The sequence below is a fragment of the Triturus cristatus genome, chromosome 3_1 (assembly GCF_964204655.1).
Source record: "Triturus cristatus chromosome 3_1, aTriCri1.1, whole genome shotgun sequence".
Taxonomy (NCBI): domain Eukaryota; kingdom Metazoa; phylum Chordata; class Amphibia; order Caudata; family Salamandridae; genus Triturus; species Triturus cristatus.
This window is the reverse complement of record NC_140583.1, coordinates 469,923,667-469,948,144: the sequence shown is the minus strand read 5'-3', so window position 1 is coordinate 469,948,144 and position 24,478 is coordinate 469,923,667. Positions and strand designations below refer to the sequence as shown.

Below are 24,478 nucleotides of genomic sequence, written 5' to 3'. Positions count from 1 at the left end.
TTGTTTTTTTTTGTTCCTTCTCACCACGCCGGTTACCAACTCCTGTGAAGCGGAGCACCTGGTGCCCAACCCCAAGTCCAGGAGAAGCCCTGGTGAAGATGGGACCATCCCAACCAGGAAATCTGCCCTGGAACTCCAAAGACGTTTATCTTGATGATTTTTTTTTCTTCTTCCTGTTTTGGTGCAAATAAAAATATTCTGACCCTCAATCATCTTCTGCAAAAATTATTTTTTTGGCCGCCTTCACTCTGGCACCAATCCCTCTTTGTGACAATGTTCCAAGTAAGTGCAGATGTCTATCACCTTCTAGTGCAATTCAAAACTATGCTTAACTTATAATTGCACAAGACATCGAGCTATACTACCATATAAAGCACATGTGCCCTTTCTTATGTTCATATATTCAAGGACATCACTATTTCAGGCCTTTTGTTGCAGCATCTCAGTTGCTTTATAGATCATCTTTCAAAGGGGACAAGATCAACTTCAGAGCTCGAAGGCTCACATAAAATCAGTGCAAGTTGCACCCTTTGTCTTTCCTGTTCATTTGACTAATCATGTCAAGGGCTTGGGAGTCTTTGGCAAAAGAACTTTGTTAAAATCAGAAAAATATAAACAAAGTGCGATACATGTCAAATGGGATTTGACTTTGTGACTAGCAAGCGTTTACGGATGGATGCCACATTGCCTAACAATCACTGACATTTTTCCCCATACCAATAATTTACTGCCCAGAAATGTAGAAAACATAATTTGATAGATTTTAGTGTGATGATAAAAGATTAAACCTCACTGACCTTAACACCTGTCAACTAGAACGCACCCTCCCCTTTCCATACAAGAGATGTTACCTTGCCCCACGGATGAGCTGTCCATCCTGCACATGGATTCTGAGAGCAAGGTTTCCTTCCGGCAGGACGATCATGGTATCTGCAGGCATCTGATGGCAGAACGAACACAGTTCCATTGGCTGTCATTTGCTGACAAGTTATATGTTGCTGTTGGAATCCACCACCGCAGGAAACAGAACATTCAGCCCACAGCCCGGTGACCCATCTACAATTTGAAAATACACGTACTTAAGATTTGCAAAAAAAAGTAACGCAAGTAAAACGTTTTGAAGAAACTCTGTAATGCAGTGGTGTTTCAACTGGTCATTGGCTTATGCATGCAATAAAAGTCAAAAATACTTTCATGCAAAAAGGCATTGTGAATTAGTGCAATATAATCATGAAAAAATGCATTGTACTTGCACAAACATGGGGTGCATCAATGGAAAACCTCCTCGGCAGTTACCAAGGTACCTTCAAATTGTGCAATCTGTGGAGCTGTGGAATGCACAAATCTAGACACTGCCATTTGCAAGTTAAACAGAGGAGAGGGCAGAAAGGAGCTGTCCATCTCAACCTTGGTAGGTGCCTCTACTATTCGCATGGCCAGAGGAGAACTCCTTTTGTCCTAGCTATTGATCTGGTGGAAACCTTTGCTGAGGAACATGTTTTTCCTCACACAGGACTTGGAGACTCAGTTTCCTTTCCTGAATCAAAAAGAAAGAAAACATACAAGGGGCACAGTAGAGATACCCCTCCTCATTTGTCCTGGTGGGGGAAGGCGTCCGATAACTTATTTTTCTTTTCTCGTGGATACGCAGTGCTGAGAATAAAAATGAGGGTTCTTACCCATTTTCAAAATAAGCCCACTCCAGGGCAAGTTGGGGGGCTGGCAGTTGTAATGTTTGTGGGGAGTAGGGTGCATGGCCTTCTACCCTGAGCCTTTTTCAAGCCATGGGGAATCCGTCCTACAGGGTTCCATTTTCTTAAAAGAGAGGTGGGCATGCAGGCCCCCTCCCTGAGCCTAAGATAGGTCCTGTGACCTAAGGCCCCATCTCAATAAAGGGGAGGGGGGCTGCACTCCCCCCTCCCAGAACCTTAATTAGTCCCCAGGGACCCCATCCACCCCAGGCCAATAATCTCAATTATGGTAGGAGGGCTTGCAGCCCCTTCCCCTAGCCTCACACCACCATCACCATGCACTCCTAAATACCTCAAATATTACATTGCTTATGACATGTTCTATTACATCATTGATAACATTATTGCAGCATATGAAATCCCATCATTGATAATAGCACTGTGCATGAGGGGGTGCAAGTTATAGTTACTTTAGAGCATATGTTATAGTTACTTGAGATAACTTTAAGCGATGAATTTCAATGGTCTAGTTAGTTTTTAATAGTATTTTTTAACTGACATTGTCACCTAACTATAACGTCCCTTTAACCTTTGTTTTTGTCATATATAAATATATATAATTATATGCACACATTCACAAATGTGCGCACACATGCACACTCTTCAAAGTTTTTTTATCATATTATGTGACCCCTTCACACAAAAGTCATTTTTAGAGATGACACTGCCCCTATTCTCAGTGAGTATACAGCATACACCTATTCGAAACGGAGCACCACAGGACATGACTTTCATACCTTGCACCACAATCTTGCACGTTGCATGGCTGTTGATGGGCAAGCGGCTGTTGAAGATGCTCACACATGGCCTCACTCACTCTCTGTCCTTTGTCGTTTACACAGTGCCTCTCTCGGAGCTGGGTGCCAGAGTTTCCACAGCTAGCAGAGCATGAGCTCCACTCACCGTGTTCCCATTTATAATCTGTGGATGAAAATAAATGAACTGGTTTTACAGATTCTAGATCAGAAATATAATTTAGTTTGCTCTAAAGGTGGAGTGTTAATCAGCTGTTTAAAGTGATTTATTTTGCATATTTAGGTACACGTCATTTGAACATGCACAAGGGCATGTAATGGGTTGAATGTAGCTGCATCAATCCTAGCAAAGGAAAACACATTTTTATGATAATGATGTGTGTAAGAAAGTTGACGTTCACAGGGGAGCGACAAAGGTGTATTCAAGGACATGCTATGTAAATAATATAATCACCTTTAGAGTTGAAACTGTCGAGCTAGTCACAAATCTGCAAAATGCACTAACCCCCATAGTAGGAGAGAGATGTGCTGGGCTCGAGGGTTGCTCCTAACTCTGCAGGATTGGCATGTGGACATAACATATTGTATGATATTGTAACACGCAGTCGGATACTTATTGCAAACTGCTACGGGCCAACAGCAGTCCGCCGGATATATGGGGCTTTTCTGGTTCGTCCTAGTGTGGTGGAAGCTGTAGAAGCAAGAGAAGGTGAATTAGCAGACTTGTAAGCGGGTCCGCAATAGGCGGCAAGGAACTTCAGTATTATTTAGTGTGTGCCTGATTGTGAGTGCATTGTAGCTTATGTCTGGCAGGGCATACTACTCTGCTCTGCTATGTGGCGGACTGTGTATTAATCTTGCTTAGAGAACTGTGGGGACCAATGTGGGAACTGGGCAGGAGAACATCAATGCCATCTCTGGGGGACGATTATAATGTGGTTTTGAAGGCTTCCTAATGGCATTAGCTCCGTCCGAATCGGATCAGCAACGTGTCTTTCCGACCGAATCACAGAAGTTTCTGACTGACCTATTATGATGTGAGTTAGGCGTTAGGAATATCCTAATCTGAACCCGATGGCATTCGGAATGACCGAGCCGTACGGAGCAGACTCATACGTCTCTACGGTCCGCATTTCTAAACGCCTGATTACAATGCTGGATTCAGACAGCCTTTCCAAATCGTGCTATCCAACTCGAATCGGCAGTCGGAATTAGACTTTGGGGGGCTGTAGCAGGCCCCCCTGCACCCGGAGCCTTCCCAATTGGGCCCGTGGGGGTACCCATCGGTCCCCCCTTATCAGCTATGCACAGTGTGGCAGGCACCAGGGGGTGCACTCCACGAGGTACCCGATTTTTCTCAGACACCCCTTTCTTCAATGGGAGCCTATGCATTCAGTCGGGGAGCCTATGCATCCGGTTGGAACATAGGCTCCCATTGAAGTCAATAGGAGTCCTACCGAATCGTATCTGGGAGCATCCAAATGCATCGTAATTGGTAAGTCGGACTCTCCCGTTCCGTGTCAGTCGGAAACCATTCCCAAACCGATTCGGTTGGAATGGTTTCCGAACCGCATCGGAATCGGGCCCTAAGTTGTTAGGCTCCATGATTGCCTTTTTGTACCCCTGAATCTATGCCGAGTAACTCCAGCTTCAGTTCTATCTCTGCATTCTCGGTCTGTACCATGCCTACGAATAACATGCCATTATTCTATGTCTGGTTGTCTAAAAATTAAAATAAAGTTAGAAAACAAAACAAAACCAGCAGTATCAATTCACAAAAGTGGGTTGGAGTTCGTTCCTAAAGAAATGGCTCAGTTTCTAATTTTCTGCACATTACACATTATACTCAAAATGAATCTGGCATAAATGATACCCAATTATATGACATAAAACAATCAAGCTGTAGGTAAAAATAATAAGACATTTCCTGGTCTTTTTTTTTAAGTGAAGAAGCATATCACAAAAAACACACCTAAATCATTTTCATGACAGAGCGTATAAGGGGATATGGAAAGGCAATAGCATTGCAAGCAAAAATTATCAGCCTAATTCCTAATGTGAAACTCACTCTCTGGAATCATGTGGTAAACCACACTTAAAAAGAATACTTTATAAATCAGGGCACTAGAGATAAATATGAAAAAATCTGTGCAACCCAATGTGGATGTCTTTTGAGAAAAAGTGTTACATAGCGATTTTCCACAGTAAAAAAAAAAAAAAAAGAAAAAGGAGGGAGAGTTATCACTCCTGGGTACTCCTAAACTTCCAGTTAGCGAATTTTCCATTATGGTTTTGAGGTTTTCTTTTATACGTTTCAGGTTTTGCAAATGACGTAGATGTGGGGTAGTGAAGAAAGTGAGGTGGAATAGAGCAATCAATTCAGTATTTTCAAAATGATGTGGTTCAATCTGGGCTAAAAGGTTTTGAACAAATGAATGAACTGTAAAAAAGCATTGGCAAAGTCAATAGCCCTTTGGCTCTGCCAATGCTTTTTTAGGTCAAGCGTTCTTCTCTTGTGGGCTTAAAGCAACTCCCTGCGTTTCATTTGTTTATTTCCCTGTCCTTTAAAAATCCTTGCTTCTAAGTGGTCAGTCCCACCTCTTTGTCCCTCCTTTTTCGCTCCTGTTCCTCCCAAGGAGCAGGACTAAGTACTGCATCATTACGCTATGGTTGTTTATTTGTTCCTTGGGGGGATATTTTTTTCATGGTTTCCTGCTCCTTTTACCGTTTGCCTGCGTTCAGCTCAGCACTCGTACCTGTTTGCATTTTAATGCAGGAATCTTTCCCTCCCATATCTTCACATGTCGCTGCATGCCTCTCCTGTTCCCCCTTGTGCCTGGTGCTCTCATCCTGCCCATCATCCGTCCCGCCACGTTACTTGTTTTTTGCTGAAAGCCAGCATCTGTGTTTTTATGAAACATTATGAAACATTTTTATGGGTTTGTGCTGGAAATGCAGGGTTGAAGATGGCTCCTAAAAGGCATGAATTAGTCCGTCCTCTCTTTCTGTCTTCAGAAGGTGCGGCGTACACCGAGTCCCACCCAGCTCTCCTGGCATTTCGTTGGACTGAGTAAGATAGCTTCCAGAGGGCGCTGCCAGGTAGGACCAGACTCGCTACTTGTGAAATCTTGCACAAATGTCTGGCTTTGGTGGTTGCAGCTAGGATTCCATGCTTATCCTCCTTCAGACGGTGAATGTTCTCCTTGCCAGTAATGAAATAATACAAGCAGCTACACCAGCAGCACTATTCCGTGTGCTTAATTGGCTGTTGGGATGGGAGGGATGAGAGTCGCGGGTGGCGGCGGGTAGACTCGGGCAGGATCATCGTGCCCCAGCTTCCACATAGCAGCATCCGATGACCGGGCAGCCTTGTGGGTAACTTTCTCGCTGTCAGTGTTGGGGACGAGGTCGTTATGGTGGGGGCTGCTGAAGTCCAGCGTGCTGCCAAACGCAGGGTTTTCTTACCCCTCCCTCTCCTTTGTCTGACTTTCCACCCCCTGGGGCAGAAGGGGCGAGGATGCTGTGAATGGGCAGGTATGAGCAGTGATGTGCTTCCAGGGGGAGGCTCACAGTTCACCGAGGTGGCATCACGCCGCTGAGGAACAGACCTGTCAAATGGGAAACTCTCGGTTTCTTGTACGCAGCTGTCTACAAACATTCCTCTTCTGGTAGCTCTCTATGCTCCGACAGTGGCCTTTGGCTGCTCTCTTTTTGAATAATGGGTTTTGAATTTATGTCCATGTTGCTCTGCTGGATTGCACGATTTAAAGAGCTTCTATATAGACCACCTGTAGATTATTATTTAGATTATTAGAATATTGGATGAGTTTGACCATTCCATCCTGCCAGCGTTTTTACTTTTTGTTTGTTCTTGTATCTGGCCTTTCTTACTAGTAAACGGGACGTGTCATTGTAGTGCTCTGGATTTACGTCACCAACATTGAAAGTTTGCATTCAAATTTTACATTATATCACTATCTTACTACTGACATCATCCCACTGAGGTGACGCGAGGACCCTGTAAAAGGAAAAAGTACGATGTTTTGCAAATTGACCAAAAATCTATTCATCTGCTTACTACTCATCTGCATGGTTTTAAAGTTAGGGACTTGAAGAAGCCGTAGCATAAGCAGTTGTGTCATTGACAAACAGTCCATAGCTAGCCATGAGCCAGAGGAGAGGAGAGGAGTAGCTAGGGGCAGAAAAGAATGTCTACTTCAATGTTGGATGTCTTTTGAGGGACATGTCTGTAAGTATATACTGAGTCGTTTCCGTTGTTTCTAATTCAGGACCACAGTTCCTGTTGTACCATTCGCACTGATGTGTGGAAGTGACGTCCTAAGTCTGCTGGGGCGCCGACCAGCAGAAAGAAACAAATCCCAGGTCTTGGAGGAGCTAGGAATGTGGTGGCCAAAAAAGTGCAGATGTGATGGGGTTTGGGCCAAAGCCACAGCAGCTCTGGTGTGCATTCTTTAATGCAGGCCCATTGTCTGAAGTTAATCTCGGACAGGTTACTGGCCCTGACCTGTGGGCACTCATAGATACTCACCGATTGCAGGGTCTTTGAGGGCAAGCAGAAAAAGTTTGCATAGAACACCAGTTCTGGTTCAGTTGATTTCTAGAAACAGATTTTACACTTAATTCTTTCTAAAAATGTCACTTGAGATTTCCCTAACTACTACTGCATAGTGACATTAAAGGCTGTTGTTTTCATTCATCCTCACTAGAGAAACACTCTTTTTGAAACAGTGTCAGGGTGCAGTACCAGAAACAAACCACCACAGAAGGAACAAGCATTGGCATAGCCAATAGGTCTCGTTTTTGGGACCTTATAAGTGTTTAGTTATCCAGCACAATATCCTTGGTGCACCAACATCAAGTGTTGCATGGCTAAACACTTATAAGGTCCCAATGGCGAGACCTATTGGCTATGCCAATGCTTGTTTATGACTCCTCTGATTCCACGTTTCCTCCAGAAAATCAGAAAGAGATCGAGCTGGACTATTAACTTGGTGTCCTCTTCCTTCTACATTGAAATGTCCACATCCACCCATAATACTCTCCTCTGACATCTTTGAGGTCCTGGTAGTTAGGAAATCCTCCACCAGAACTCTGCACAAGAGCAAATGGCTTAGATTCTGCCACTGGGAAGTAGAAAAATGGATGAGATTGGTTGAATGAATATATGTATACCAACACTGATAAGCTTGTGATCGAGACAAAAAGATGCGTTTTTTTCCCAGAAATAATAATCTGAAGTTTGGAGAAGAATGGCGGAATTTTCCAAATATATTTACCACTGATATTTCCGTGATAAAGAAAACGTTGGGAAAACTTATTTATAATATGATCACTTTTTTATATACATTACTGCTGGTAAACTTACTTGATGCACTAAGGTGATCACTGCTATTAATCTTACAAACGGTGGGCAGTAATGGAAAAGAGCCAGGGTGTAAGAGTGAGAAAAGATGCATGAGAAAAAGTGACTCCAACATTCTAAGGCCCACGTTATGAATGGGCTTGTAGTCCGGGTGGAAATCCCACATGACGTAGTATTTAAGGTGATGTACTTTCGCCCAATTATGAGTCCTCTGAATGAGGGCTATTTTCGTGCTTTTGCGCTAATTTCCGCAGATTTCCACACATCCCAAGCTCTTTTTTTCGAAGGCAAATGTCGGCAGATATTCACTGCCAGGATAAAATGTCGGAGGTGCGAGGTTACCGCAAAACTCAGAATGCTGATTTAGCTACAGATTCTGGTTTGGGGCTGAATGACAATTGTGGGCAATCTCGTAATGAGGGTCCTGGTGTGCACGCTCTCTCCCATTCTTAACACTCGCCTACCAACAGCCTTAGAATAAACATTGGCTACTACAACCAACAAGCGCGCGCGCCTCGCGCAAGTAGGAGGTGGGGGCGGAGTGCGGCCGAGAGCAGGCAGCGTTTTCCTTGCGGGAGCGAGCGCGATAATTGCTAACATATAGCGCTGCTTGCTCCCGCAAGGGAATCGCCAAGCGTGCACGCACTGCATTGAAAGCAATGCAACGCGTGCACGTTTTTGCCTGCAAAGCTGAATCGATTTCAAGATGTCTCTTTCCTAATCAGCGCATGCGCGCTGCGTAGGCGAGACCTAAAAATGGATCTCGCCCTAATAGAAATACATCTTTTGAGTGTTCTTTTGGGCATGCCTTATTTAAAAGTGCTTCATGACCTCCTCTCTAAACAGACTTTGAGCGTACTCTTTTCAGATACTCTCATCAACATCTTCATTAGCTCTTCCAAAACAACTTTTTAGCATGTACTTTTATATACGCACATAAAAAATATAGCTTATGTCTCATAAAACTTCAACTCCCACAATGCACCTATTGTTTCTAAAATAAAAAATAAATGCGGACCACTTCATAAACTTTACACTCCAATCATTCCCATCCTTGTGGCCCCATGTATTGTATAACATTGTTGTTCATGTCCATCGAGACAACTTACCTCATTGCATATTAAACTTATGTTCTCTTTTCTCAGTATCGTAATGGCATTTTGCACATCTACTTATATTAGTGTATCTGACGTAATAGATTATGGGCCTGATTACGAGTACGGTGGTCCATAGGACTGCCGTATTTGCTGTGGCGATCCGACCACCACCACACTGCAGCACCATGCGCCACATTCTGAGTGTGGCTGTCGGACCACCACAGTACCACTGCCTCCACTGGGATCCAGGATGCTGTGGCATAGTGGTCTGAGGCCGGATTATGCTGGCGGTGCCGCAGGGGCTCCACTGAGCATATCTGAGTTGCCAAACTGCCACCCTTTCCATGGCAGTGAGCACGTCGTGAAAAGGGTCACTATGAGGCAATTAAGGGGAACCTAATGAGGACACCTGCTGCCTCTGCGCCCAGGGGGGTCATGCGAGGAGGCACATGTAGTGCCCCCTGGATTTGCACACCGTTTCTCTACATGGTGTGGCATGTATGCCACACCGTGCAGGGAGGTGCAGTCAGCGCTCTGACAGCGGAGGTCGGCATGTTGGGCTCTTCTATGAGCCTGACAGACCGTTGCTGTTGGAATGCGGCAGCACTACCCGCCAGACCAAGATTTCAATCCTAATCTGACGAGTGACAGCACCATATCATTGTTGGTTCTACAGCGGATGGCAAATTGCACCATCCGTGGTAGGACCACCAAAGTTGTAATCAGGCCCTTGAACTTGAACTACTTAAAGACTGAGAGTTTTGAAAATGTGATTGCATACCCCACTTCACCAGCTACATTTCCTCCCTAAACTGACTCCTTGAGGCTACTCCTACTCTCTTAACTGTAATATGTGGCCAAACTTAAATAGTCGTGCAGCTCACTACCTTACCTTTTTCTCTCCCTGTCATTCGTCCTCCTGCCAACCCTACTGCCCCCGGCATCTGAAGAGTTACCCGCCTCGGCTGACCATGCCTCATGCAATAGCTCTCGGCTTTTATAGCGCCATATGCACTAGGATGTGAGCATAACACAACTGCATATTTAACCAAAATATAGGTGTGTGCATGTTGTCATTCACATTGCCAGCTTTTGAAGGAGGTGTGTCCTTTTCACTTTTCAAAGATTTCAGACTTCTGATTTTTTAGCAGTGGAGATCAAATACATAACTCTGCTTATCTTACTGCACGTTTCTGAAAGATGTACAGCTCGTATCAGTGAATGGATATGGTGCTTTACTGTATGTTTGAGCTGAGGGCAAACCAGTGTAAGGAAAATTCCATTGAGCTCTAACGATACGTATTAAAAAACAAAAACCTTTAGCGGCTATAAATCTAAAACTATGATTCCGAGATAAATACATACCTCTTGGGACAGGATGTTGGTCTTGACGACATTTGATTTATCTGGACTGACCAGCACACCTGCGTATCCCAAGAAAAAGAATAATGCCTAAACTAATCGACAGAAGAGAAGAAATGGCACAAGACCTCTTTGGTAAGGGGTTCAGTGCGGCAGCAACCGCACCACCCACCGAACAACGCAACATGGGACTACGATCATTATTTGTCAAATTGGAGAAAGTCAAAAAACAAGAACTAGCTCGCTGGTGGAACGGCATGACCCTCCAGCAGTATATGGACAATGACAAAATCCCACGGGGCCTCAGAATTCTCATCTTTCCAACATTTGAGGACCTCAGTGGGAATCTCCTAGAGGAATGGGAACAAAACCTCAAGGGAGCCTCCTTTACGATGATGAAAATATTGGTGAAACATGCCAGTGAAATGGGCCAAAAACTACAGGCAGAGATAGACGAAATAGAGAAGCAAATAGAATCCTTAGACTGCAAAGACTTAGTCGAAAAAAACTATGCTATTCTCAACAAAGATATTGACGAACACCAACAATATCTTAGAGACAAAAAGATGGGTAAGATTAGGAGGGACGACCGTGATTACAGAGATGGTCGCATCTACACATTTGCTAGGAAATATGACAACCATGCTAACAATGATGACAGAAAGAGGAGTAGAGAAGAGAGTCTGGAGAACAAATCAGCAAGCAATAGTTCACTGGCCTCAAATGAGAGTACCACCTCTAGTACAATACAGAACACAATCCCTTTAGAGGAGAGCATTTCTGGCTTCCAAAGGGAACTAGAAAGACTGAGAATGGGCGAGAGACAAGGAAAAAAGAGTGTAAGAAAACAAGGAGAGGCGGGAGGGCAAGGCGTCAGAACAGAAAGCCATGCAATGTCTCTACGCCCCAAGAGGAACAAGTAACTAACAACAATTCAGAGAGTACCGACGGACCCACCACGGGGGGAGCCGGTGGTACAGGCCCACTTGTGGCACAGATTTCAGAATTACAGATCATTAACCTGTCATGCAGACCTCTTGACAAATTTGAATGCAATGTACTACAAGCATTTGCAATGCAATAGGTCTCGCATTTGCAAGAGTTTAAGCTATCTGCATTGTAAATGGAAATGCCTTTTATTTATGTTTTAAAAAGCAACACATAAATAAAAGACATTGTCGTTTACAATGCCAATAGCTCAAACTCTCCTAAATGCGAGACCTATTGCATTGCAAATGCTTGTTGTCATCTGAGCTGTAAATTCAGCCTGACCACGCTCACATACAACATTCAACTCACAGCAAGTAAACAATATCCAAGCTGCAGGCATTCCACACTTCGGCGGTTCATCAAGCTGCATTGTGGGAGTTGAAGTTTTGCCCTGAAACCATAACGATGGCTCTGGAACAAATGTGAGTCAAGTGTGTCCTCCACATTCAAAGGAGAGGCGGGACTATTTTAAGGACTCTGCAGCAGTTACCTCAGCAATTTCACGGCATATGAGAAAGGCATTAACCGAAACGTGTCATGCCATATAGTGAATAAAACTGCCTTCCTAATGTGGGAAAGTGGACATTATCGGAAAACCAGAGATCATTTGGCAGTTTACAAAGCATAACATTTTTATTTTGCTAATAGCCTCTCAATATATGAATGTTATTTTCTTTCCCTTGTATTAGACCCCGTTTTTTTGTTTTTTACACTTCGAGCCAGAAGCCTCTAGGTAATCATCGCGCTGTGCAAGTATGCCCCCGATTGTGATTTTAAAATCAGCGATTTTAATACTTTTGAATAATTTGTTGGCCGAATTCTCACACCTGGTGTTATTTACTCCTATGCTGCCAAAATTTCCTTGGCAAAATGCTCCTCCGCTAACCCCCTGCTGGCTCCTCTTAGCAAAACGCATTTTATAAGTTTGCCAGTCAGACTGACTGGCAAACCTGTAAAATGCGAGTTTGGCAAAGCAAAATGTTTGCATACATAATCTGTAGCAAAATTAAAATAGCAAAACATAACATTAAACACTCAAAACAACACGTGTCAAAAAAGTGCATCTTTTGTACATGTGCCACTTAAAAGCCTCTGCTTTAGCGAGTGCTACAACTGCTATTGTTGCAGTTTCAAAACACTAGCAAAGGTGCACCACAAATCAAACATTCAGGAAAAGCAATGATATAATCATTTCCTACATCGAAATTATTCAAAAAATAATTCATTTTTATTCAAGGATTATAATCATTATCATTTCTTTTTGGTGCACCTTTGCTAGTGTTTTGAAACTGTTAGGTCCCCTTAGGGGATTAGCATTGTTACAGTGGGTGCGATTCAGTGTGCACACATACCCCTAGCAACCACATGGGAATACAAATATACAAGGGATAGCAGATTAGGTGCTGGTCTATAGAGGGCTCCACTGTTGGGTGTGTTTCATGCCATTTTGTTTGCATATGCTATTGTTGCAGTGTTTTACAAGCGCTTCGTGCGTGCTCTGATGCCCTGCCAGTGCATGTTCTTGGTGTTCTGCAGTGCACCATCACATGTAGCATAGAGTACTGTGTGTGGTCCTAGGATGTACAACATGGTGTATATTTGCAGGAAGTGGTTTTGTGCATTCTTCTGAAACCTAAATGTTTTGTGTATTATCAACTCGCCGCAGCAGTTGCCCTCAGTATGCACAGTTCTTTGTACGCACAGGCCACGGACAACTTCAGGATCTGTAACACATCGTATTTTTCAAGGAACAGGTCAACAGGTACCAGTTGCTGAGACAGTGAGTTGTAAGTACGTCTTACAGCCTGTAGAGCTGTCGTGAGAAGATAAACCCCCTTACCAGCAATCAAAGCAGCTTGGATAACTGTGCAGCCATCTCAAGTCAGCATTAAACGGGGCGCTTCGCTTTGCACTCTGGTACATGTAGTTTTGAGTTTGCAAAAAAAGCCGGTCAAGTGCTGGAGCGTGAGGGAAAAACTGAAGGGCAACTTGAGATTTCCTAATATTGTTGAAATGTAAGTTGTCAATGATGGCACATGACCCAGCTGCACAAACAGAACCTGTTAAAAATGCAGAGAACAGGAATGTGCAATGCAGTGTGAGGAGGTAAAAGACACACATCATCCGGCGAGGGATGCTCAGTACTGCAGCCTTGCTGAGAAGCCCTCCTGCAAACGGCTCACGACAAGAACATGAAAGGACTTCGAAGGGCTCCGAGAAGCTGGCAGCCTGGCCTGGTCTGTGCAGCACTTTCTTTAGTACATTTCAAATTCCATATACAACATTTCCATCAAGTGAAAGCCCTCGCAAGCAGCGCCTGCAGCGACCCTTCTGGTTCTTTCCATGGCAGCGCCGCTTCATTCATTCACAAGGAGTCACCAGACTCTAGGGCAGGGCCGGGGGTCGGGTGATGCCCACCCATCTTAGCTGCATGTCTGTGGGAGGGTACAGGGCTGCACTGGAGGATTCTGTGAGTAGAGCCCACCGGTCAGAGGCGCAACTAGAGCCAAATTTCGGGGGGGGCTAAGCAAAAATTTCGGGGGGGGCTGAATCTTTAAACAGTAGGCAGAGTGGCGCTGTTTCGGGGGTCGGGGGGCTGAATCTAGGTAGAGTGGAGCTGCAGGGGCTCTTAGAAGGGGTGAAACAACAGTGAGGCCTCATTAACATGCAAATGGTCTTTTTAAAGACCTGTGAAGTGCTCGGGCGCGGCTTTGTGTCTGCCCGGGAAGCTGTCTCATCCCGGGCTGCCACACACGAGGGGGGGTGGGGGGGGGTCTGAAGCCCTTTGAGTTCAATGGGTGTTGCGCGCCTGCCACCGGTCATGGCACGGAGGCATTCCTCTGTGTGCTGTGTGTTCTGCACGAACTGGTAACATTGAAATACAAGCATTTGCAATGCAATAGGTATCGCAATTGCGATATTTTGAGCTATTGGCATTTTAAATAACAATGTCTTTTATTTTATTTTTTAAGAACCGGCAGTAATAAAAGGCATTGCCATTTACAATAGCAATGGGTCAAAGTTTCTAAAATGTGAGGCCTAGTGCATTGCAAATACTTGTTATAGACAGGAAACAGTCAAATTCATACAACTCTAGGAATTAAAATTGCGTGTTCAAAAAGAGGTACGTTCTGGTAATGTATGAACAAATATATGCGCTGTTAATATGTAACAAATATATGCAAGGGTGTTAGCACATTCACTAATGTTCCTTCCCATGTAAACATAAAAATAAAAAAATATACAGTGTCTTTTTATTTTGCTCCCTCCCGCATCTCCATATTTCTGAAAAGCTGCAGAGTACACAGAAGGCTTTCCAACTCAGTGGGACAACAGGTATATACAGAAGGAGAGCGAGACAGAAAAATAGAAGGGAGAAAAGGAGAAAGGGACAGAGAGATTTAGAGAGAGTGAGGGAGTAACAGAGAGAGAGAGCATGTTTGTTAAAGAGAGTGCGTTTCAGAGAGAGAACAGGAGTGTGTGTCAGTGAGAAAAAGCAAGAACATGAAAATTCGAGTGCATGTATCAAGGAGAGAAAGAAAAGACAGAGTATCTGTCAGAGAGAAAAAGACAGAGTGAGAGTGAGGACATGTGTGTGCGTTAGAGAGAAAGTTAGGTAAGAGAGAACGTAACAAAGATACACCGAGTCCCTGTGTTTGTGTATCAGAGAGAAAAAGCGACAGAGACAAGATAGAAAGGGAGGGTAAGGGGGAGAGAGAGAGACAGAAAAAGAGAGACAGGGAGAGAAAGAGACAGAAGCAGAGGGAGAGAAAGTGAGAGAAGGAATCATATGTGAGCAGTGGCTCAAAAAAGGTTGTAATTATTTCGGAAGCCGGGCATTACCAGGGCGGCTGCTAATGAATTTCTGCTCCAGCAGCTGCAGAGTACACAGAAGGCTTTCCAACTCAGTGGGACAACAGGTATATACAGAAGGAGAGCGAGACAGAAAAATAGAAGGGAGAAAAGGAGAAAGGGGCAGAGAGAATTAGAAAGAGTGAGGGAGTAACAGAGAGAGAGAGCATGTTTGTTAAAGAGAGTGCGTTTCAGAGAGAGAACAGGAGTGTGTGTCAGTGAGAAAAAGCAAGAACGTGAAAATTTGAGTGCATGTATCAAGGAGAGAAAGAAAAGACAGAGTATGTGTCAGAGAAAAAAAGACAGAAAGTGAGAGTGAGGACGTGTGTGTGCGTTAGAGAGAAAGATAGGTAAGAGAGAACGTAACAAAGATACACCGAGTCCCTGTGTTTGTGTATCAGAGAGAAAAAGCGACAGAGACAAGATAGAAAGGGAGGGTAAGGGAGAGGGAGAGAGACAGGAAAAGAGAGACAGGAAGAGAAAGGAAGAGAAAGAGACAGAGACAGAAGCAGAGGGAGCGAAAGTGAGAGAAGGAATCGTATGTGAGCAGTGCCTCAAAAAGGGTTGTAATTATTTTCGGAAGCCGGACATTACCAGGGCGGCTACTAATACATTTCTGCTCCAGCGGCTGAAGTGAAGAGAGGTTAGAGGTAAGGGGAGTGTGGAGAAGGGAGAGCTGGGGGAGGAAGCGACAGGAGACGGGGGAGAGGGGACACCGAGCAGGAGGAAGGGAAGGCTAAGAAAGTGAGCTGGGTCAAGGAAGGGGGAGAAAAGGAGCGCTGGGAAGTGAAAAGACACGGAGTAGGGTTGATAGAGATGGGGGAAATCCCACTGTGTAGGGGTCAGAAGGCAGACAAGACACGGCATGAGGGGTGGTGGAGAAACAAGCAGCAGCTGAGATCATCATAGACGCCGTGCGCGAGCAAAAGGAACGGGAAAGCACGCACTTCGCACTTAAAATAAAACAAGCGCGCGTGGCGACTGGAATTTATTTCCAAATGAAATGCGCCCTGGCTTTGGAAAACGAGGGCGAGAGAGGCAGGGGAGTGAGAGTAGAGCAATATAAGCAAGCGCGCGTGGCGAATTTAATTACAAACAGATGGCCCCTTTCTATAGGTCACTCCTAGAGCAGCGAATCGAGCAGAGCATCAAAGGGCTGGGTGAGAAGGGAGGGGGGAATGGAAGGAGCAGAGGAGCAGAGCGGCTAAAGTGAAAGAAAGCTAGAAGGGAGGGGGGAGTGGGAGCAGCTGTGCACGTGCATGTGATCGTGCACTCAAGGTTTAGGCCAGCCAAAACTGTGGGTAGCACTTTGAAAATCCCACATATAAAATGTCTCTTCGAGCCTTTGGCTCGCGAGACCTAAAAAATGGGGTTAGGTTTTTATCCCACACAAAACGGCGATTTGGTAAACATACACATTGACTTGTATAAATTTCTGAGAACATTGAAATTAAAGGATTTTTTCACCAAGCAACCACCTAGACCTGTCATGTCTACTGCTTCCACCACACAAACAGATCGCACCATCAGTGATATACGGGGAGTGCAAACACTGTTGGCTATTGACAACAATGCCACACCCGAAATACAAAGCATCTTAGACGAATTAGATATCCATGAAAATTACAACCGAGACACAGGACTAAGATGTAAATCAAAGTTCACCCCACCAGGTGGTTACCATGCCAACATAGACAAATTTGGTCAGCTTATCACCACAGAGCTTAGGAAACTCGAAATCCCTAACAAATTCACACCTAATCCCACTTCCAACTTCCAACGGGAAGAGAGGGAAGCCATTAAGAAACTACAAAGCGATCCTAACATTGTCATCAAGGAGGCAGACAAAGGGGGTAATGTCGTGGTGATGAATCTAGCAGATTACATGGGGGAAATCACCAGACAGCTCAGTGATCCTCAATGTTACGAACTCATAAAACACAATCCCATATATGCACTGCAAACCACCATCAATAACAGACTTACAGAATGGAAAGAGGAATGCTTGCTAACTATGGATGAGTATAGTTATTTGCACGTGGACAATGCACGTTTCCCGTGCATCTACATTCTCCCCAAGATACACAAGGGAGGCCACTTCCCGCCTGGCAGACCTATCATTTCAGGTATAGGGTCCCCCACAGAGAGACTCTCAGAATTCGTGGATCTCACGCTACAAAAACATGTCACCAACCTACCATCATATCTCAGAGACAGCAAAGATACCTTAGATGTGGTGGGTTTATACACATGCATACAGAAACACTTTGGCATGATGGCAACTCGTCATTTCTTGGACACAGAAGGGGCTGTTCACTATGCTTATAACAACATGCTGTTAGATATGATCGAACTTATTCTTAGCAACAATTTCTTCAAGCATGATGACAAATGGTTCCACCAACTACAAGGTACCGCGATGGGTTCTAAATTCGCTCCTTCGTACGCGTGACTCTTCATGGGCTGGCACGAAAGAGAGCATGCATGGGCAAAAAGTGCCTCCCCTTGTACTAAATACATCATATACTGGGGGAGGTACATAGACGATATAATGTGTCTATGGTCAGGTACAGAACTACTATTACAAGAATATTTACAATATCTCAATGACAACCCATACAACGTGCAACTCACTATGCAACACCACCAGGACCACATTGAGTTCCTAGACATCAATTTCTTTGTACAGGATGGAGAGGTACACAGCACATTATACCGTCAACTCACCTCATGCAACAGCTTACTCCATGCAGACAGCGCACACGCCAAATCAGTCATCTCCAACATACCCTATGGAGAAATGGTCAGGGCAAGACGCTTATGTAGTGAGGATGTGGGCTTCAAAAAGAACATCACAGAAATCAAGGAACGATTTAGAACAAGGGGCTATGACCGCAAGGTGATAGACAGAGCAGAACAGAGAATCCTCGCCCTACCCAGAGCTGAGACACTTGCTGTTAAAGAAAAACAAGAGACAGGCAGGAAACAACACCACAACAACAGAATAGCATTCTTTACTGAATACACAGCCCATAGCAATCGTATCTTCCAAGCCTTCAGAAAACATTGGCACATACTAGCTGAAATCCCTTCGTTACGACCATTTATGACCGACCAGCCCTCTCTGGTTTTCAGAAGAGGACGCACCCTAAGAAACTCCCTATGTCCAAGCTATGTCACCACCAACAAGACTAACACACAAAACTGGTTGCCACCACCACCTGCTGGCTTTTATACATGCATGAATTGCAATATCTGTTGTCTGGGCAAAAACAAATGCAAGGAATAGAATTACAACTCCGACAACATGCACAGAATCAAACACCACATAACTTGCAATACGCAGTTTGTCATTTACACACTCGAGTGCCCGTGTGGAATCATATATGTAGGTAGCACAGTTTGCAACCTCAAGACCAGGATTCAAGAACATCGTAGGGCACTAATCAACAACGACGATAGGTACCCAATGACCGAACACTACTGTACAACACACTCAAGACCTATCATTTTCAGCTTTTTAGGCATTGATCACATACCACCATGTAACCGGGGTGGCAATAGGGAACTCATGCTTAAAAGGACCAAAGCGAGGTGGATATATAGATTAGATGCGGTTAAGCGGGGACACAACACCGACCACAAGCTGCACCATTTCCTCTGACAACTGCTCCTACAAACTGCCAACGAAGCCTACGCCTCATCAGCGTTAAATGTGACTTAAAAACATTTTTAGCTGAACCACATCCCTTCTGCAAGTCAACCACCACCTACAAAAGTACTAGGCTGACCCAGCATGTCACATTTTTACTCAAACAATGCCCATCTACTATAGGGTCTACCAACTTCCGCCATACCCTACTGACCTAGAACACCTCTATCACTTTCTGATAACTGATCAGAAACACACCTACGACTTTACTCTTGCATACGATGCTTCCCTTTCCGTCGCATCATTTTTATCTAGGATTGAGATGTCATGCAGACCGGGAAAACTTTATTTATTTATATACGCAGATTTTCTTATCACATAGTCTGTGATTCCACTTTGCCGGAACCTATTCAAACAGTAGCAGATTAGACATTTGCCCTTTTTTAATTTATTACTTAGATCCGGGGGCTCACTTTGGCTACGGGTCAAGCCTCACATTGAAATAACATTTTCGATGTAGACCGCCTTGTCTAGAAATTATTTTATTATTTTCTCACGTTTCCAGCTCTATCTACTCTTTTCACTGTGTCACCGTTTGCATCGTTTCCTTACCAAGCACGCCTTTGTGCTATAAAATTTTGGCATTTAATTCAGACTACTCTGCGTTCATGGCCTTATGCACGTATCCATGACACCAATTGTGAAGATAACCGCATCGTGCCTATTATTCGTTTTGATGCTCACCCTATTTATGTTGAATACACCTGACTCAAGATACTTGTGCTGCCCCTGCCACTATGGTATCCACAGACCTGCTAGGGGACACAGAGCCATCCGTTTTTCTTTTAGCCACTTGAACACCCTCCCGCCGGTACACGTTCAATGACGTGTCTCTTGGCACGTTTGATGGCCGGAACTGCCGTTCTCTCTGTCTATTACTTAAACGGGTAGAAGTTTCTCGCCATTTACCACTTGCCACCGGAGCGGACGGCTGCTCGACACTTCTTTACCGAGGTAAGCGCCTTCACATCCTATGCCCACAATGATGGTTCTTTTAACATATAGGCCCTCATGACCACGAATACGGTATCTCACTTCTGCTCTTACACGATACCGGGGCTTTCCCGCTTGCTTAATTTGAAGTTCTCTTGTAATTTCACGTTCCTTTCACCTCATGGTCCTTATATAATTGGGAACTTGTTACTTTATACATGTTTTTATGTAATACCGAGGTTAGCCCGCTTGTTGTGCTTTATTTAAAGTTCTCTTTGAATTATTCGCTTCTTTCACTTTATAGTCCGTGTTAACTTTCAATTCCGTTTAAATACGCGCCAGGCCGCATACGGGTTATTTAACCATTGCCTCGTATTTTTACACCTTTATAGTCAGATCTCTGGCCGGTGCTCAAATTGTTCATTTTTTTCTTACTAACCGGCCGACCCTCCCCTTCCTCCGCACAGGGTCTTGCGATCACTGTACTCATTTACCTTACTATCACCATTCCTTACATGTCCGACCTATGTGGTCTCTTGACTGATGTCATTTTTTATTACTTGCTTTCCCCCTTATTTATTTCCTTAAGACTACACCATAATGTACCCCTCACTTTCCCTTTTAACTCCAATGTCTTTACACTTGATGAACCACGATCGACACGTGCTCTACTACAATAGGCCTCACGTCCCACTTGCATAGTATCTCTAACAACGTTTGCCGCTTGATACCATTACCCACTCACTTCCTCCTGGTTTTATTTATTTCCCCTTCGCTGTGCAGTATTGCTATCCACTGCGCTTTATGCCTACATGATGGCCACAATCGCTCAGTTAATCTTACAGGATGCTTCTTTATCACCAGATTCAACAGTACACTGGCCCTTTTATCAAGGAGGCCTACGAGGCTGATTGACTCATGACTACTACCACTTGGATGTCCTTACTTATTTTGGTATGTACCACATCCCTTTCTGCCTCACATTTTGCATTTGTTTTCATCAATCCGCTGCCCCCCTATTCTGAGGCAGCCATGTATGACCCACGATAGGCCACTTAGGGTACCATGTACTGTTAATAGTGAGGCTCTGAATGTGCTAACGTGTCTTGCAATTTAGCTATATTTTTTTCATTTTCTGGAAACAACCAGTGGTGTTTTCTTTTATTTTTTTTAATTTTTTTTTTTCCAATAAACCTAGAATTCAACTATGTGATAAATGTATAAACAGAGGGCACCACACACTGCAACAGTGGGATATTGGAAGCTAAGGCGTGTCGCTTTACTTAGCTATATCTAAATTAGTGGGGTTTTAATTTAACATCCCTTATCATTCAATTATAGTTTAACTGTATATACACTGTATGCAAATCCCATGCCTGTCTTTTTACTTAGATACTGACAATATCTTTAATACCATTACAACCACAGATGGGGAACTGTACAAATAACCTATGCGCCCACAGTTAGGCACTGACTACAGTATTATAACTGCCAGTCCTTCACTAACTTAACTAGCCATAATGTTTGTTTTCTTTTTTTTGTTACCCTATGCTGTCACTTATGGGTGTACGTGGTCTCAAACATTTCTCACCATTCTTTGCGATACACCTAATTGTCACTAGACATACTTTGTTCCTTCCTTACCCATCCTCCCTTCTTGTCCACCACATCTCCATCCCTTATCTAAACCCCCTACACCCTTTTTTCTTTTTTTTCTCTCTCCTTTCCATAATCACTTCTATGTCACGAAGTTTCATGCCTTTTCATTTCGTATCTGACATATGTTTGTCCATAAACACATATTTATGTACCTCATATTGTAATTCACAGCCCTGAAGAAGTTCATCTGTTTGAACGAAACGCGTTGGCTGAAAGTTTCTTTAATCTGGATCTTCTAATAAAAGACTGTTTAAAAGACTAACATCAACATATTACGTGATTTATTGGAACTATATCCTCCCATATCAAACTGGTGGTGCACCTCTCCAATGTTTGGGCTCAGGATGTTGGTCAGTGTACGCCATTGTGCCTTTTTCACATTTCTGTTGATATTAGTCGCAATGTTATTGAAGCTAAACATTTGTTCACTAATTTCTTCCACTCTATGTAAATGAAATATTGTAACTTCCTGTTATGTTTTCTTTTAACCTAGGGACATTTATCTTTGAATTTTACACTTGCACCTGCCATCAAAGAGTCATGATGGTTCAATTGTAAAATATTAACTATTCCCCAAAGTAGAGATACTATAGATTGTAAAAGCTCACTGTGACTGGGTGATCTGCACAGCATTATAGATTCCTGGAGAAAAAGTTATCATGGCGTTTTCTTTTAAGCACAATTTAGTCATGTTTATTGAAAAATGTTTTTTTGCAGTAAATAATTGATCCTATTGCTGCTCAAAATTAACCTGTTTCTGTCACACCCACTTCCTTCATTCTTGACTGCCTTTTCCTAGTGGAATTAGATGAGTAGTGTCAGTCTTTCCCTAAAGGATTGTTGTGATTGATTCACATCCATTTTATCAACCAAACAAGGAAACATATCCACTCCACCCCACACAATTCCACAACTAACAATTCCAATCCAACCTACATAATTCCACTCCACACCACATACATCCACTCCAAATCAAAACACATTGTCATTTGCAACACCAATAGCTCCATTTTATTAACCTAACAAGGACACATATCCTCTTTACCCACACAATTCCACAACCAACAATTCTAATTCAGCCCACATAATTCCACTACACACCACACAGATCCACTCCACTCCAAATCAAAACACATTGTCATTTGCAAAGCCAATAGCTGTAACTCTCGCAAATTTGAGACCGATTGCATTGCAAATGCTTGTTTCCCTTGTTGCTATTGTGAATGCTAGCTTCTGCGACAGCATTCCTTTAATGTTGTTTGATAAAGCAGAACAAAATACATTCAAAGGTGTTATGGATGCCCAAACAAGCTGCGGCCACTTTTGTATGGATTTTATGGAAGCATAATAAAATCCATTCAATGAATGCCACTGCAGATGTGCGTGAATTGCAGCAGCCATTTTTTAATACCGTTCTTAAGGAGAGCAAATGCATCTGTGATGGGAATCTTCAAATGTATTTTGTTATCATTTAAGAAAATACATTCACAGATGGCTCCCTCGTCCACAATTACCATCTTTGAATTGATTTTCTTAAAGCAAAATAAATATGTTCCGAATATGCTTATCGGAGCATGCGCAGTAGGCATCTGTGAATGTATTTTGTTGAGCTTTAAAAACTTTATTCAAAGACTGCTTACGCAGATTTACGTGCATCAGTGCAGGGCAATCTTTCAACGGATTTTTGTAAAGTTTTGCAGAATACATAGACGGATACCCTCGGGCGTGTTTCACATTAGCACTCTTGATTGACCATCATAGAATATAAAAAAAAACATTTTAAGATGGTTGCGTGACAGGAGGGAGGTTCTTTAGGGGAGTTGTTTCGTAATTAAGACAGAGATGTGCATAGGAGTACGGGTAGCAGGGACAGTGAGGGAGAGAAAGTAATTCCTCAGATGGACTGCACTGCAGTTGAAGGACACATATCAAAACAAGGTGAGAAAAAAATGATAATGGGCGGGAAAAACACAAGCATAGAGGGAAAAAACATTTAATTAGGAGCAGGGGAATGAGATAAAGAAAACTAGCCAACCATGAGCAAAGCGGCGAGTATTGTATTGTTCACAATAGGTCTTTAACAACACACAAAAGTGAGAACTAAAAATATCTTTGTATCTTCATTGTATACACGTGGATCCCATAGACAAATAGATGAGTGGCACCAACGTACTTGAATTCTATCATGTTATGTGTGTATTGGGTCGAACAGGTGCCAGCCCAAACCGAGGAAAAGAGGGAACCGGACCCCTTCCGGCAAAACGCAAGAGCCAGCCACGGCCCTTTAGGGTCGTGGCTTCTAAAGGTACGCGGCCCCCTGGGGGCCGTGTGGAATAAGGGGAAGGCGGGAGAGAGGGGTGGGCAATCTGATTGAGTGCAAGTTCAGAAGCGCGTAAAACTACCTCAGAGAAGCAGCACGTCTCACGGTGACGGTCGGGTGTCCAGTCCCTCACTCCCTTTCCCTTGTGTGTCATAGTCGTGGAATCGGCCCCCTTACCAGGTCTTTCTTTTTTTTTTCTCTCTTTGTTGTTTTTTCTACATTACCAACGCAGAGTGGGGAAGCGTTATGTGCTGTGCCTAAAGAGTGGAACCTCAGCAACTGACACCCTACTCTCTGAAGGAAGAGAGTGAAGAACTCCCTAACGACACTTGAATTCCTTCTTTTGTTATTCTTTTTTCTTCTAAAGACCTTGGTCAATAAAGCCCTTATTACTTAAAGGAGCCGCTTCGCCTGAACTACAGTTTTTCCGGGACCACAAGCCCCAGAAGTCCCTGATATCGCTCCTGGAGGTGCTGCTGGTGACGCTGTTTGCGCCTGCCCAGGGGGGCCTACTTAACTCCTCGCGGCTCCCGCTTCGCGGAATGCGCGCGGGCGCCAAGGGCGGGCCCGTCTGCACCCGTTAGAGCCCATGGGAAACCGGACTGGGCCACCCCCTTGACGCTTACAATTGGAGGACATCCGCCACATAAGGTACTGTTGACCC

The 24,478-nt window shown here is 43.8% G+C and overlaps 1 protein-coding gene across 2 annotated transcripts in view; it reads right to left on the bottom strand.

Moving 5' to 3' along the window:
- Positions 1 to 24,478, bottom strand: part of ADAMTSL3 (ADAMTS like 3) — a 2,432,792-nt gene that overhangs the window by 83,198 nt on the left and 2,325,116 nt on the right. For both annotated transcript variants that reach the window (XM_085644288.1, XM_085644289.1), the window contains exons 27-28: positions 2,489 to 2,672; positions 852 to 1,056 (exon numbers count right to left, since the gene is read on the bottom strand). In XM_085644288.1, the coding sequence (XP_085500414.1) occupies positions 852 to 1,056; positions 2,489 to 2,672 (389 nt within the window). The remainder of the gene's footprint in view (positions 1 to 851; positions 1,057 to 2,488; positions 2,673 to 24,478) is intronic.